Source organism: Corvus moneduloides, chromosome 19 (genome assembly GCF_009650955.1).
Source record: "Corvus moneduloides isolate bCorMon1 chromosome 19, bCorMon1.pri, whole genome shotgun sequence".
Taxonomy (NCBI): Eukaryota; Metazoa; Chordata; class Aves; order Passeriformes; family Corvidae; genus Corvus; species Corvus moneduloides.
Window position 1 is genome coordinate 6,322,505 of NC_045494.1, and position 15,959 is coordinate 6,338,463.

Sequence of the window (15,959 nt, forward strand, 5' to 3'; positions counted from 1 at the left end):
AGGATTCTTGTTTTGAACATTTTTTCTGGATTCATTTTTATGATGAAAAGTAGGAACCTGAATAGCACGTGTGGATTGCATTTATTTCAACTTCCTTTCCCTCTGTGAAGTACAGCTTACTGATTGTTACATTGTCCTTGCTGACTTCAAGCTCTTTAAATCTAAACCAGTGTTTTTCACAACAAGATATTTGTCAAATAATCCTTTGGATGTTGTGATTTGCTGATAATTGTTCTATCTTTTTGCCTAGAAAATAGTGGGGTTTTTAAAATGCTCTCTGCATGAACTAATGTCCTTCATGGAACTGTCTTCCAGGTGTGATGTTCACATCCTAATTTTGTTGGGTCCCTGTGGATGTTAATTTGAGATGAAGTTCCCATTGAATTTGATAAACAAATAGGATAATAATCCTTTAAGAATTTTTCTTACTGACATGACTTTTTGTGCTTTGAGTGTTACTGAGTGTGTGGTGGCTGCTACTATGTTGGGCTCCAGTTTCTTATTTTAACTGTCTTGAGCAGGCTGGCATATGCTGTGTTTTGCCTGCATAATCAAATTTGGATATATCTGACAAATCTTGACTCTTGTCTTTTTCTCTTCTAGTTTTAGCAGGCTCTTCAGTTCATCCAGCAATACAGCAAAGAAACCAGAACCTCCTGTCAATGTTAAATATAATGCTCCAACCTCGCACATTACTCCGTCAGTCAAGAAAAGAAGCAGCACCTTATCTCAATTACCCAGTGACAAATCTAAAGCCTTTGAATTCCTCAGTGAAGAGTAAGACATTTTGGTTTTATACCACTAGATATGCTCTATGAAGTGTTTACTCTTTTAGTCCTCTGAGATTATTAGCATGCTGCTAAGTGAAGTATAATGTTCTCCTGAAGTGTATGTTGATTCATAAGGACTCAAGATAGTGCAGAGTGAAATGTGCAGCAGTGGGTGAATACTCTGAGCACCTGGCTGAAATATTCTGCTTGCTAAATACCATTGTCTTTCAAAAAAAGTGCATTTAGGCATAGGAGGCAGCACTTGGTACATTTTTATATGCAAATACTGTAGCTGGGCAGCAACTGTACAGGTACTTAAGGTACACGTAAGAGTCAGGCTAACAAGTATCTGTAATTATTTTTTTTTTCTCCTGTGCTTTGTTTTGGCAATATATCCTTTTGATTTACAACTTTTGGACCTCTGAGTAGAAGTACACAACCCAACTTAATTTCCATTGAGGATGCTGGCAATAGACTTTCTGGTTTTGCCTGGTTTTCATCAGTCCCTTAAAAATAGCCAACAGGAAACCTGATGTTTTGATAGGTGAAAAAAACTAGGGATACCCTTGGTAACCCAGTGCTTCCACAGAAGTCTTGATTATTGAGTTTAACAGCAATTCCCATTGCACAAGAGATTCTAAAGAGCATAAATAAGAGGTTCCTCAATCCTGATTCTTGCCCAGAACTGAAGCCAGTTTAGCCTCGCGCCGGGAGCAGAAGAGGGAGCAGTACCGCCAGGTGAAGGCTCATGTCCAGAAGGAGGATGGCAGAGTGCAGGCTTTTGGCTGGAGTCTACCTCAGAAGTACAAACAGGTATGATGTTTTCAGATGTAATGGTAACAGCTTCATGTTTTGTCACATTTGAGTAGCGTATGATTTCACAGCTTGTGTTCGAGTGATTCCAGCTTTTTTTTGTTGAACTTTGCGGTAAAGAATCTTTCTAAGAGAAACAACAATTAAAAACTCTTAACTGTGTTTAATAAAGTCTGAGAAACTGATTCCAAAGATTGTAAACCTCTTTTAAAGGGAAAGCTTTTCCATTTTGTTTGTTTGTTTGTTTTTTACCTAGGTGGCAAATGGTGGACAGGGTGAAAATAAGATGAAGAACTTGCCTGTACCTGTTTACCTGAGACCTTTGGATGAGAAGGATACTTCTATGAAGGTAGGATATTTCCAGTGATGATAGAGAGACTTGGGCAAACTGTAGCTCGAATATTTTTATTTTGGACTCAATTACATTCTTTTTCAAATTAAGGTGTTTCTTTTTAAAACATAGTAAAGAAGAATTTATGTCTCAGTAAAATGTACATTACTTTAATTGCAATTAATAATTTAAAATGGACTAGGGATGTATAATAATGTTGATATCACTTAGTGTATTTAACAATGCTTGTGTCTCTCTTTTTAGTTTGAGATTCAAGGGAAACATTTCTTTTTCTCCCAAGCTGTGGTGTGCTGTAGGGGTGAACCTGTCAGGAGGGAAGACACGAGATGGCGGGTCTGTGGTTGGTGCCAGTGTGTTCTATAATGATGTGACTGGTGTGGATGCAGATGGCAATAAGCAGCAGACAGGATCCCAGAGTAGCTTAGATAAACTAGACCAGGAGCTCAAGGTAAGGTCACTGCAAGGCGCATTTAATAAATTACGTAGTTATATGTCTTTACTGTGTAACTGTAGAGTAATAAAGTATTTTCTAATCAGGTTCATTGGTAACAAATAGATTTTTCTTGGGTAGTCATTAGCTCAGGATATTTGGGTTATTGAATCCGACTACAAAAATTCTTTGATTCTTCCCTTGCTGGCGAATCTCAGGAGTAAATCAATTTTACATCAGAATGACATACTGCTTATACCAGTGCTGCCTCCTTTAAAAACCATTTGTGACAGAACTGTTTATGTTCTAACTGCCATAAATGGAATTCATATTAAGGGCATAAAAACAAAGGCTTAATTCTGAAGTGCTCTGGGGATATCACATTGACCTGTGGTGATACTGAGTATGGCAGTTGGCATGACAATAATGTTCTTATTTTATACTGCTCTAACTGTATAATTATGCAGTACAATTATAATATTTTCTATATTTTTAAGAGAAGTATGAAGTATGAGGGAGCTTTATACTTCAGATACATAGAGATCAAGTAACTACATGTAATTTTACAGTGGCATTGAAGATATCTAACTTCCCATATATTTATGTATATTTCTGTAGGTGAAAATGTAAGACCATAAAAGATCAAAGGTAGTAATTCTATTCTTATCCCCCTTTCTGTTGTTCGTTTCTGCCTTTATTCTCCTTCAGGATCAGCAGAAGGAACTGAAACATCAGGAAGAATTATCCAGTCTAGTTTGGATCTGTACTAGCACACATTCTGCTACAAAAGTTATCATTATTGATGCAAATCAACCAGGAAATATTCTGGACAGTTTCATTGTTTGTAATTCTCATGTGCTTTGTATTGCCAGTGTGCCAGGTAAACACTTGGGCTGGTTCAGCTCCTGCTTTTTTAACTGTTTCTTGTTCAGCTTTTCTTATGCCATGAAAACCCACACATTTGTTACTTAGTGTGATAAAATGTTACTGTAACACAGCAATAAGAAAGTGTTTAGTTGTACAGAAAACTATTGCATTTCTACCCTACTGTTCTGCTCTTGGCTGGCTCTTGACCTAAATTAACCAAAACTCTGAGAGATGTCAGCAGCCAAGGGGAACTATTTTGTTTGATGCACTATAAACTGTGCAATAATGTCAATATTTCATGGAATTGTGAACATCACAAAAAGAACAATATGTTGGCTGCTTTTTTGACCTCTTCAGCTTCTTGAAGATAAGCAGCAAGTCTTGGAGCTTCCTGCAGAGGGAATCCTTATTGCGTTTGAGTGTATTTTAAGTCTTGAAAGTGTAAGAGGGTTGAACATGAGAAAAACAGTTTTTCTTCCAGAACAAAGGACCTATTGCACCTAAATTCTTCATAAAGATGTAGATAGGTGTCCTTGCATACGTGCACTGTTATGTAATCTAATTTTAGAGGAAGATACAATTAAAATAGCAGTAAGCTATTTGGAAAACTGCAGATTGAAATACAGTGAATGACATTTTAGTGCAGCATATGTTGATCTTGCTTTTGTTTTGTGAGCTTTGTGACAGCATCTTCCATGTTTGCTGATAATGTTAAAATAACCTTGTAGATAGGGGTTGTCTGCATGTTTAATCGCAGTTGCTGGAGAGCTCACTCAGTTTGAAGCTTAATTATTAGATGGAGAAGTGATTCAGTTTCATCCCCATGAAAAACACCCAGTGACAGGACCTAAGGAAATGGCCTGAAGTTGTGTCAGGGGAGGTTTAGGCTGGATATCAGGAAAAGATTCTTCCCCAGAGGGTGGTGGGGCACTGAAAAGGCTCCCCAGGCCAGTGGTCATGGCAGCAAGGCTGCCAGAGCTCCAGGAGCATTTGGACAATGCTCTGAGACAAAGGGTGGGATTGTTGGGTGTCTGTGCACGGCCAGGAGTTGGACTGGATCCTTGTGGGTCCCTTCCAGCTCAGGATATTCTGTGATTCAGAGTTTAATCTCTTTCAGGGGCAAGGGAAACAGACTACCCTGCAGGAGAAGAAGGGTCCCAGGAAGCAGATTCCAGCCAAGTGGACAAATCCTCCCTGTGTGGCAGCATGACCAGCAACAGCTCTGCTGAGACCGACAGCCTGCTGGGGGGCATCACTGTGGTGGGCTGCACTGCTGAGGGCCTCACGGGGGCTCCTGGCACCCATGACACCAATGGGGCCTCACCTGTGGCAGAGAAACAGTCAGGTATGTGATAAACATTGCAGGTGTGTCAGGGCTGCCCAAACACCTTGAGGTGCAGCTGGAAATGAGTGGTGCAGCTACTGGGGTTAACAGCGTGTAAGCCGCGATGACATGAGCTCTCTGTAAGTCTGTAGATTGGAGCTGAAAACTTGGTGGAGGTGACATGAAATGGGAATTGGCAGCTGCTTCTTGCAGGTACTTTTGAGGGAATTCTTGTGCCTGCTCTAGAGAGAGATTTTAATGTAATATTTGAAATGCAGATCTTGCCAAAGAGTGACTAAAATAAATGACTCGGATTTTGTAACGTCTTAATAGAGATTTAAGTGAAACTCTCTATAAAATAATCATTTTTACTATTTTCTGTCATGTGCCCTGCAGAACTGTGGGGTTCTTTGATTGTCAGTGGATATTTGGTGGTTGGCCTTGTTCACTGCTGTCCTAGTTAATAATTTAATGGCCAATCTGAGCCATCAGTCACTGGGTTGATACTTAAAGTGCGTTTGACATTTGTTTATACAGTGCAACCTGCTAAAATTTGGGCATTTCTGATGTGACTTTTTTTGATTCTGATGTGGAAATTGTAATTGTCTGGCTATAACAGCTATTCACTTCAGTTTTAAATATCAAGTTCTGGCTGTTTTAAACAATAGCAAATTCTATCGCAGTTGTTCAAAGTTTTTCAAATTTGTTTGTTTTATAGATATTGCAACTGAAAATAATTCAGTAGATGAAAACATTCCAACAGCAGAGGAGGCAACAGAAGCAACAGAAGTCAATGCAGGGACAGGAGAAGACACAGCTGATACTGCACAAACTGGAGTCTACACAGAGCATGTCTTTACAGATCCCTTGGGAGTGCAACATACAACAGAGGCATCTCCAGTGTATCAGCCTAAGTACATAGCCTCAGTCTTCATACCTCTTACAATGTGTTTAAAAAGAGAAAATGTTTGTAGGAACACAGCATGGAGACAAAATGACTACTTTTTTATTCTTGTTAAGTGTGTTGAGGTTTATATAAGTAGTCTTGGTACAAGACTAATTTGTGACTCTCTTCTGCCATTCCCCAGAGATAACAATACTGACAGGCTTGAATGGAACCTAGTTTTCCTTGTAAAAGTAAATGTCCACTTGAAGAAATTCATTGTTATTGAGGTTTCATCTGTATTGCACTTTCATGTGTGGTTACTGTGTTTTTAAACACCTCATGTACTTCAAAAGCCAGTGTAGGAGCTCTCAGTAGTGAAGTAAACCACCTGGGTTATAGCCTGAGTAATCTGTGCACTCCATTAAATGTATTTTAACTGGTGTTTTTTTCTAGTACTGAGTCAGAGTTATATAAGGATGTTGCAGTTCTGCCCAGTGAGCAAGATCTAGTGAGAGAAGAAGCACAGAAAATGAGTAGCCTTTTACCAACCATGTGGCTTGGAGCACAGAATGGATGGTAAGGAAGTGCTGATCGTGTTACATTTATTTATAATAATTACTTTAAGCTTGCTTCTTGTGCCTACAGACCTGATAACTGTCTCGAGTCAAGATTAAGTGCAGGAAGATCTCAAGAGAGCCAAAACCTTGAATGCTTTGCTGCATTTTTAGACATTATAGGAATTCAAAGGAAGCATTGTAGGTGATTAGCAAGCCCTTTTTTGTTAGATAATGCTTCATCTGCAGAAAAGTTCTGGGGTTTTTTTTGTAGTCAAAGAAATTGTTATGGTCTGTTAATTCCATAACTTTCAGTATATTAGTATGCTAGAAAAATATATTGTACTTTTCACTGCAGACGGGTCTGCAAGGGAGTTTGTAATGCTTTAGGCCTCTGAAAAAGCCATTCTGCTGCTCATGTAGTTCTTGCTTTCAGTCTATACATAGTTTCCAGTGGAAGATGAAAGCTTATTTTCCCTTTGATTGTGGATTTCAGTTTATAAGGGTTTTGCTTGTGGTTGTTTTTGTCTGGTAGTGCTTTTAATCCCTCCTGATTTGTCTTTGCAGCCTGTATGTTCATTCGTCAGTGGCCCAGTGGAGGAAATGTGTTCATGCCATTAAACTTAAAGATTCTATTCTCAGTATTGTGTAAGTCCTGAAAGAATGTCATGTAAATCATAAAGAATTTCTGTTAAAATACTTTCCAAGGTAGTTTTATATTTCCTTCTCAGATACTGGGAATGTCAGTTGCCATGACTGCCTGCATGTTCTTTGAGGGACAGTGGAAAAAAATTTGGGAAGTTAGGAAAATAAAAGGAGTCTTGTACCTCTTGGAAATACATAGCCCAAGTGATGAGCTGTAGCTATGCAAAACAGTTACAGGTTGCTATCTTTGCTGTTTTCTTCAGGCATTGTAGCCAGCTATTCATTAATTTCAAGCTCTCTGAACTGAATTTTGACCCCTTGTTACATCCCTTCTCTTGAGCTATATTGTAGAAATCAAAACACTTGGGCTAATGTGACTGTAACAAATATGCTGTAACATTTAAACCTGCCTTCTGAGCAGAGCAGTCTGACAGAGAGTGGTGTTGTGCCTCCTTTTTCCCCAGACACGTCAAAGGAATAGTCTTGGTTGCACTGGCAGATGGGACGCTCGCCATCTTTCACCGGGGAGTTGGTAAGGATTCTGTTACACCTGGAAACCAGGGAATTTTTAACAGTAGTCAGGGAAGAAATGTGCCATCTACAAGTAATGTTTTGATAATGTATTCCCATTTGGCCTTTTTTTGGGTTGTCACAAGAAATATTTGTTGTTATTTCAGTTGCAGATTCAAGTACCATTTTTGCACTGTTCTGGTGCATTCGTGGAATATTTTCTTACTCTGAAATGGAGAATGGGATAGATCTGAGCTAAATAGGAAAAAGCTATGTGAAAGTCCACTCTGATCATCATCTCTCTTGCTTTTTCATCATACTCAATAGTCATGCCTTCTGTTTTGTTAGTGTTAAAAATTATCTCTGGGCAAGTCCTTCAGTGAGAATTTTGTAAGCATCCCTTCAGAATTTCTGCCCAAACTGCTCCTGAACCAGCTCCATTCTTCAGCCTCCAGAAATAGGACCTGGAAGGGAAGGTCTTACTATGAGCAACTGGAACTTATCTGTTAGCTTGTTTTTCCACAGCCTCTCTTATTAATTTCATCTTTCCCTTGTGATGTTTAAATCCCTGTGCTCAGCATTTAAAAGGATTAAAAAGGTTTCACAACACTAATGCCAATACTGGAAAAGATGCATCTGGGATGAATTTGTTTTTAGTGGTTTTGTTTTGTTGGTTTTTCTTAAAACTCACTGTAGCGGCTTACAATCCCTAAGCCTCTCTAGTGAATGTCGTTGATGATCTGTGGCCTTAGCTCAGTCTTTTTTTTTTTTTGGTGTTGTCTGCATGTTTAATAGGGGTTGTCTGCATGTTTTTGTTTTTGGTTTTTTTTTTTTTTTTTTTTTTGGTGTTGAATGACCAAATTTAGTATGCTTTTAGTAGATTTTGGGTGCCTTTTTTAAGATCTTGCAGCATATTTTAAAAAAATCTGCACTGGCCAACACTTGATGTTCAGCCAAGCAGCAGGTGCCTGGTGCTCTGTGGGAAGCTGTTTGTTTTCACAGGTACTGGTCCTAGTCAAGCAGACATGTAGCACTGAGTAACCTGCTGATTTAAAAATATTTTGCTGGGTATTTAACCTGAATCATCATACAACTTTATTTTTTTTAAAAAGTAGCATTTGGGATGTTAGTTGCTGGTTTTTTAATGAGGAGCCTAGCCATAAACTTGTATTGACTTACCCAGATTATTACAATGCTTTAAAAAAATTAGACATTTAAGATAGTTACTTGTACTTGTAAATTTTCCTTAAACTAAATACAGGTTCCTATGAGTTTTGCTTTTTGTTTTCCTCCTGTTTTTGCAGATGGTCAGTGGGATTTGACAAACTATCACCTCTTGGACCTGGGCCGGCCGCACCACTCGATCCGGTGCATGACAGTGGTACATGACAAGGTCTGGTGTGGCTACAGGAACAAAATCTATGTTGTTCAACCAAAAGCCATGAAAATAGAGGTAAGTTCAAATGGTGATTAAAATAGTTAAATGTTATGTTTTAATGCTGCAGCTCAGACTCCAGAGTAACTCCAGAAACATCTGTTTTTATCAGTACGGAAACAGGCAAGCAAGAAAATTTGTTTTAAGAAATAGTATTACATTTTTTTAAGGTGTTTTCATTGTTTTGGAAGACTTAAAAGCCATGAGACAGTTCTCACTTATTGAAACCAGTTTTTGGGAGGTTTAGTTCTCCACTTTTAGCTGGCCAGAAACTGGAAAGTGTTCTTGTGCAAAGCTTGTAAGGCCAGCTCCCAGCTTATTCTGTGTGTGCCTCATTTTGTTCTCCACCCGCCTGTAAACTTCTCTGTAATCTGTCTTTGCACACTTCAGCGGTTTGTAAGTGTTAATTTGGAATGTACTCTCCCTCCAGTTAGAGAAGAGTTTATGCAAGGTGTGTGAGCTGGTGTTTTATCTGCAGTGTTTAATCTGTCATCTCAAGGGCAGAAAGTGGCTGAGGTTTCTGCAAGCCTTGAGCAATATTAGTGTTTCAGCTCCTGCTAATTGGCCTGAGACATGGGCCAGGCCTTTGAGGGTGACTGCTCAGCTCTTCTGAAAATATCACCCAATAATAACCTGTTTTTGTGAAGAAGTCTATAAATATATGGGAAAACTGAAATGAAGTTCGTATAAAAGTGAAATGGATTGTTTTGCTGGTGGATAATGTGTATTTTGCACAGGTGGGTTTGTTTGTGAGAGTTGGTCATGACAGAACAAGGAAGAAAGACACCTTTTGGGCACAGGTACCTTGTGCTGTGGCAGCAGGATCTCAGACCAAAAAGGCTCCAGCTTCTCCCTTCTGTCAAGGGAGACAGAAGCTGGAGCAGGCTGGGATGAGATGTGTGAATGAAGACAGAGTGAGAAGTTACAGTGTTGAGATCACACTTAGGGAAGGGAATCAGCAATTTTAGAGCATCACGTGGTATTTGAAACGGAGCTAAACGCTGTCTGTGATCTTGCAGATCAGAGGTTTGTGCTTGACCTAAAATTGCCAGTCCCGACTGTGTGAGAGTAACAGAGAAACCTTTCTTTCTTTTCCCTTTGTTTCACCTTCTGATTTGAACCCCAATGTTTCATAGAAGTCCTTTGATGCCCACCCAAGGAGGGAGAGCCAAGTGAGGCAGCTGGCGTGGGTGGGGGACGGGGTGTGGGTGTCCATCCGCCTGGACTCCACCCTGCGCCTCTACCACGCGCACACCTACCAGCACCTGCAGGATGTGGACATTGAGCCCTATGTAAGCAAAATGCTCGGTAAGTTCCCAGGGAGAGCTGGTGTGTTCTTGCTGTCTGCAGCTTCCTTTTCCTGCTGGGGATCAGGCAGTTCTCACTGCACGTTTGGGGCAAGGGTGGGTGGAAAGGCCAGTTAAAATCAGTTTGTGCAGACTGGAATCTGGAAGTAGAAGCCTAAGTCAGTCTGTCAAGCATGATGAGGATGATGGGTCATCTGTTACAGTCATCTGTTACAGTCTGCTGACCTTACCTGATGTGTAAAGTGTCCTTAAAAACTCAGAACTAATGAGGAAAATGATGGTTGGGTTGGGCAGGCACCAATAGAGACACTACAATCTTTCTCGTTTTCTATACTGATACATTTTTTTATAGCTAAAAATGGGAGGAATCCATTACCTGCCTGGAAAAATTGCCTCTTTTTTCAACCTCCCTTCTCCCCCCCCACAAATTTTTATTGCTATTGAATCTAATAAGCTTTCTGATTTTTTTCATTAGTATCTGTATAAGAGCAGTTTGACTACCTACATTGCACAACAAATACAGGCAATTAGGCCCTGGGAAATCCTTCACAAGTCACTGCTGTGCATTGCACATGGCTTGTCAGCCTTCTGCTCCCCTCATCATGCTAATGGATGAGAAATTAATTTTAATGGATGTCAGACCAAACCACTGTCTTAGATCTGTAAACTCACTTTTTTTGTTTGTTTTAAAAGCTGATAAGCCCCGAAAGATTTTACTGTGCTGCATTGAGGAGCTGTTACGCCTTTTTTGCTTTCTCATAGCTAATGTTAGATTCTTGCAGTAAGGTTCTCAATTTGCTTACAGTGTTGTAGCCTTCTAGGTTATCTTTACAACTTAAATGCGCTCCTCTACTTTGTTTCTGCCTGAAGTGGGAGGGAATTACTTGTCTGTGTGATTTGGGAGTTGTATTTAAGAGTCTCTGTTGTAGAACTAAAATTGTTCTTGCTCATAATTTTTGATGAAAAGCATCTTTTGTTTTTAGGTACTGGTAAACTGGGATTCTCATTTGTGAGAATCACAGCACTTATGGTGTCTTGTAATCGTTTATGGGTAGGAACAGGAAATGGTGTCATCATCTCCATTCCATTAACAGAAAGTAAGTAAAATATCAATGAATAGCACTGTGCAATATGCTGTAGACACACAAAAAAAAGTGTTAAACACCATTTAGATGCTTGCTAATGGATGGAAAGCTTCTCTGCCAGGTCTGACTCTTTCAGGTTTGTAACAGATCAGGCCTGTGTGATATTTAGCACCTAAATCTGTGCATGTGGTTACAATTCCTCTGAGAAAATAACACGTCTCCAGAATCTCCTGTACTGCAGTTTGAGTAGAGTTGGCTTGAATCAAAGGGACACTTTGAAGCCTTAGAGGTGTTCTGAGCATTAGCAGCAATGACAGATGTTTATTGCTTAGAAGAGACATCATTACTTTTCTAATTAATGTTATTTTTGATTACCATATGATCACAAAGTAGATTTTTCTTTGATTTGAGCAAGTTGGTGTTGTTGCTAATACAATTTGATTGGCTTTAGTTCTTGAGAATTCATACAGTGTGGGTATAAAGGACTGGATCAGGAGTAGCACAGACTGCTTTAAAGGACACATTCAGAGTTACAGAAGCTGTAAACACATTCTTCAAACAGGGCACTAACATCTAGGTCAAATTCCAGTCATGTAAATCCAGGTATTTGCTTAATAACAGATCCCAGACTCTTGTCATAGGCTGAAACTACTTAAGGGCAGTTGAACCTCAGGAGAAAAGAACAGCTCAAGGGCAAACCAAATCTTAAATAGGTAAAGCTTGGGAAGAATCTCTGTGTAAATTGATTGCATTTAAAGAACAAAAGAAGCCTCAACACTTGTGCCTGAGACTAATGTTATAACAGGTGGACAGAAGTTTCAGAAAATAAAATGCTGACCTTTGATAGTCCTAGTTGTACTGTTGCTACCTAGAAAATAGTGCAGTCTGATAGGTGAAGTTTTAGGGTGATGTAATAGTGAAAACTCTTCACGTATTACCTGCTTTGTTGAACAGCATACACATGCATTGTTTCTCATATTGTTCCATTGCATTGTCCATCCATTCAGTAAATGTCTTTTTTTTTTTTTACCTTGCATGAATGTACTAAGGAAGGACAGACTTCCTGTCATGGATTTTGAAACACTTTAAATCATGCTTTCAAAAATTATAGCTCTTAATTTGTGTCAAGCTTAATTTAATGTTTCCAGAGGAGTTTGTTTTAAACCAGGAGTGAACATGAAGAAATCCCTATTAAAGCTGTTTGGTTTCATTTCAGTTCTGTTGACTGGTTGTGGGTCAGAGCAGCCTTTTGGGGGTAGCCTGATAGCAGGGTTGAGAATCCTGGTGAGGAATATTAATGAATTTAAAAGCAGTCACATCCTTGCATGAGCAGTGGCATCTCTCAGTCCCCTGGGTCTCAGTAGCAGGGCAGCAGATGATGTTCCAAAAGGGTACTTTAAAACATGAGTTGTTCTGTATTTTTCTGGAGCCTCCTGCCAAGGAAAGAGAGAAAGGGGAAACGTTGCTAATCAATATTAAACTTTAAAAACACGTGACAGTGGCAGTGCTTTTGTGGTCCAGTTTGTTCTGAAACTTCTATAACAAGATGCTGTTCTTTGTGACTTTTGATTGAATCTTCTGTAATTAAATATCTATTGGTTTTTTTTAGGAGCTAAAATTTTAAGCTCTACCTTATCAAAAACCAAAATATGAGTGGTGGGTTCTCATTAATCCTTCTCCTCTACTGTCATACCTATCCATTTCCCCTTTCCTCCTTTCTCACTAGCTGTAATCCTCCACCAGGGACGTTTACTGGGGCTGCGGGGTAAGTGCAGATCCTGAACCAAAACCTATTTTCAGGCTTCTAATAGCCACTTTGAGGCTGTTTCCCACTCCTTATAGATTTACCCTTTGTATGTTCCTAAATGTTTTTCCACTTGCAGTTACTGCATTGCAGCAGTTTTATGTTTGCTAAATGGCCACCAATCTGCTCAGCAGTTTAGCATATCATCCTGTGTTGCAGCTGAACTCTCATACAGACTTTGTTTTTCTTCCAGCCAATGTGATACCACATCTTGTAACTTTGTCATTAATCCACATCATTTGCTGTCTTGTTACAAATCACTGTTTCTTTCACTACTTTGATAGTCTTTGGAATGGAGATGGCTTGTATGTCTAGCATGAGTACTTCTCTGGTTTAATGTATTTTAAAACTTCTCAGTAAAATCTAGATGTAGAATGATAATAGGGTAGCTCCTTCATGCCCACAGGTGGCTATTTCTAGAGAATTTTTGCTGGCAAGGGGATACCTTATGATTAGTTGGAATGAAACTGTCTTTAATTACATGTTTAAGTACATGGAATTTGCTCATACTGAAACATATTAGAGGTACTTATTTTCTATGAAAGACACAGTCCTGTCACAAATTATTTTCTCCCAAAAGTAGGATATTGAAATCTGGTGTTTATGCTAGACTAATAAGAATCCTGCTCCATTTTCTGATGTACTTAAAATAACGAAGCATGCAATCTTTTTCTTTCCAGCTCTGTCTTGAATTGGCATTGCTGCCTTCCTGTTTCATTTTTATCTAAGTTGGCTTTAGCTTTTAGATGGTACCATAAGGTTTCTTAACAAATAACCACTTCAGCAATTTGTATTTTGAAGCAGAAAACAACTCCTCTTCTTTTACAGCCAATAAAGCAGCAGCAGGCTCTGGAAACCGTCCGGGGAGTGTGATCCGTGTCTATGGAGATGAGAACAGTGACAAAGTGACTCCAGGGACATTCATTCCCTACTGTTCCATGGCACACGCACAGCTCTGTTTCCACGGCCACCGGGATGCTGTGAAATTCTTTGTTGCAGTACCAGGTGAGGTTTTGTTACCATCTTCAAAAGGGGTTGTTTGGTTTGGTTTGGTTTGGTTGTGGTGTGTTTTTTCCTGCACTCGCTTAGTTAAACACAGTGTTTTTAGGCAAAGATAGCAAGGGTATGAATTCATACTTTCAGAAACAATGTATTGTATTTTAATTACAAGACTTGTCTGATTGCTAAGTGCAGCCCTGTTTAATGGGAGGAAAAGGGCTTGGTCACAAACAAGGACTTTGCTTCCTTCTGTGAAAAAGGTGCTGTGCTAAGTGAGCACTTGCCTGTTAAGAAGGCACTCAACTGCTTTAGGCAATCCAGTGACCAAGCACAGATGGTTTTACTCTGAGATAAGGCATAAAAATGTGTTCTGTTTTTCACCCAGGTCAGGTTGTTTGCCCTCAGAGTAGTGGTGGAACAGAGCTAACAGCTGATAAACAAGCCCAAGAGTCCTTCAACCAGAGTCCCTTAAAATCAATGTTGGTGATAAGCGGTGGAGAAGGATACATTGACTTCAGAATGGGTAAGAAATCTGAGCTTTAAATGAGTCATACTTCATACTGAAAGGTTATTAACCACATCATAACTGCTGCTGTAATTGCAATGAGTGCATTTGTGTGGTCAGTATATACAGTCTTTACTATACACTGCAGGGATAGAAGTATTTTTATTCTGACACACACCTTCAGCTTCTCCTCCTCCTCCCAATAAACCGTGGCCTTTGGGGTGACTGTAAGAAGGTTTATTTGAAACTCTGCTTTGGAGTCATGTGCCACCTTCCTGTTTATGCTTTCAGTCTTTCTTTGGCAGGTTAATCTTCTGTCTCAAACTGCTGGAAAACATGTCCTTAGTTACTTAAATATGCAGACTGACTGGAAAACAAGTCGTGTTAAGTGAAGAATGCTCAGTGTAAAATTTACTCAAGGAAGGGATAAAGCAGATCTCTTATCTCTGCATGCCCATCTTATTTATTCATTGCTTTTCTTGGATAGCACTTTTGCATGATCTAGCCCACAAGAGTTCTTGTGTAAACATTCTTTTTTTTTAAATTGAACTCTTTGGGGAAATAAAGTGAAAGCTGTTGTGATTCTGTGCTTAGAATCTGCAGCTGGAGGCCTTGACAAAAAGTGCATAAAAAGGTGTCTGCACTTGACAAAAAGCGCATAAAAAGGTGTCACAACTCTTAGGCCTGCTTTTGACCTTTTGCCTGAATCTGTCTGCAGTCTTTCAAAACCAACCAAACAGCAAAACAACCCACAAAAGCCACTACAAAGGAAAACCCAGGAGGGCCATCCCAAATCCTGTCATCCCACTAATCGGTGCCAAGCAGGTTCCTGGGGTGCCCCTGTTGGATTTCTGTGGGAGGCAGGGCTTGAGGCAGTTCTGTGCCACCCTGCAGTGAGGGCTCAAGTGCTGAGCTCCAGGGCAGCTGGAGCAGCCACATTGCAAATGCTCATTTTGCTGTCCCTGTGGCATGATGCAAAGCTGGGAGCTGAGTGTCAGTGCTGCATTAGCCCAGCCAATGCCACATGAGCCCAGCAAACTGCTCAAGAGCAGTTTGGGGCTACTCTGTTTAGACTGCTCAGCCCTCCAAAGGAGTCTAACCAGAACACCAGCCAAAATTTGATTTGGCGCCTTCCTGAAGGTGTAGGTCAGTTCCTGTTTCCTCTGATTAAAGTGACCTTCTCCTTGGATTGATGGTTCTGGCTGTCCATGTGCAGTTCAGTGTCACCTTTGGTCCCAGTCAGCTCCTGTCATCCAGAGTTCAGGTGCAGCTACAAAACTGCTCTTCTTTTTGAAGAGCAGTAATGGAGAATATGTTCAAGGTTGTCTTTGCCACTGTGGGCAGAGTTGTGGGAAGCTGGAATAACTGGAACAGGAGGAAAGAGTGGGAAAGGTTGATCATAGACATGAATGTTGTGTTGTCTCACTTGTGCTTAATTACAGCTCTTGCTCCAGAGCATTTATATGTTTGTGTTTGTCCCAGAACACTTTCTAGTGGCAAAACCATCTCTGTATCTGCCTGGTAGTTTGCAGATTTAGGAGGTCTCTCTACCTTAAAGAGTTAAAAGTAATGAAACATGTAGAACATGGATACTTATGAAACTACCATTATTTTTTGGTCTAGAACTGAAGAACATGGCCAGCAGAACGCTGGGCTCTGAGATAATTATGCAA

The 15,959-nt window shown here is 39.9% G+C and overlaps 1 protein-coding gene across 11 annotated transcripts in view; it reads left to right on the forward strand.

Moving 5' to 3' along the window:
- SPAG9 (sperm associated antigen 9) overlaps nt 1–15,959 on the forward strand; it is a 61,842-nt gene that overhangs the window by 42,094 nt on the left and 3,789 nt on the right. For 7 of the 11 annotated variants that reach the window (XM_032128632.1, XM_032128633.1, XM_032128634.1 and 4 more), the window contains 16 exons: nt 604–777; nt 1,454–1,583; nt 1,840–1,932; nt 2,216–2,383; nt 3,074–3,245; nt 4,350–4,577; nt 5,275–5,470; nt 5,896–6,018; nt 6,564–6,644; nt 7,106–7,173; nt 8,456–8,604; nt 9,723–9,894; nt 10,877–10,990; nt 12,705–12,743; nt 13,611–13,787; nt 14,167–14,304. In XM_032128632.1, coding sequence (XP_031984523.1) covers nt 604–777; nt 1,454–1,583; nt 1,840–1,932; nt 2,216–2,383; nt 3,074–3,245; nt 4,350–4,577; nt 5,275–5,470; nt 5,896–6,018; nt 6,564–6,644; nt 7,106–7,173; nt 8,456–8,604; nt 9,723–9,894; nt 10,877–10,990; nt 12,705–12,743; nt 13,611–13,787; nt 14,167–14,304 — 2,222 coding nt within the window. The remainder of the gene's footprint in view (nt 1–603; nt 778–1,453; nt 1,584–1,839; nt 1,933–2,215; nt 2,384–3,073; nt 3,246–4,349; nt 4,578–5,274; nt 5,471–5,895; nt 6,019–6,563; nt 6,645–7,105; nt 7,174–8,455; nt 8,605–9,722; nt 9,895–10,876; nt 10,991–12,704; nt 12,744–13,610; nt 13,788–14,166; nt 14,305–15,959) is intronic. The other 4 variants (XM_032128635.1, XM_032128637.1, XM_032128638.1 and 1 more) reach the window with 1 other exon arrangement.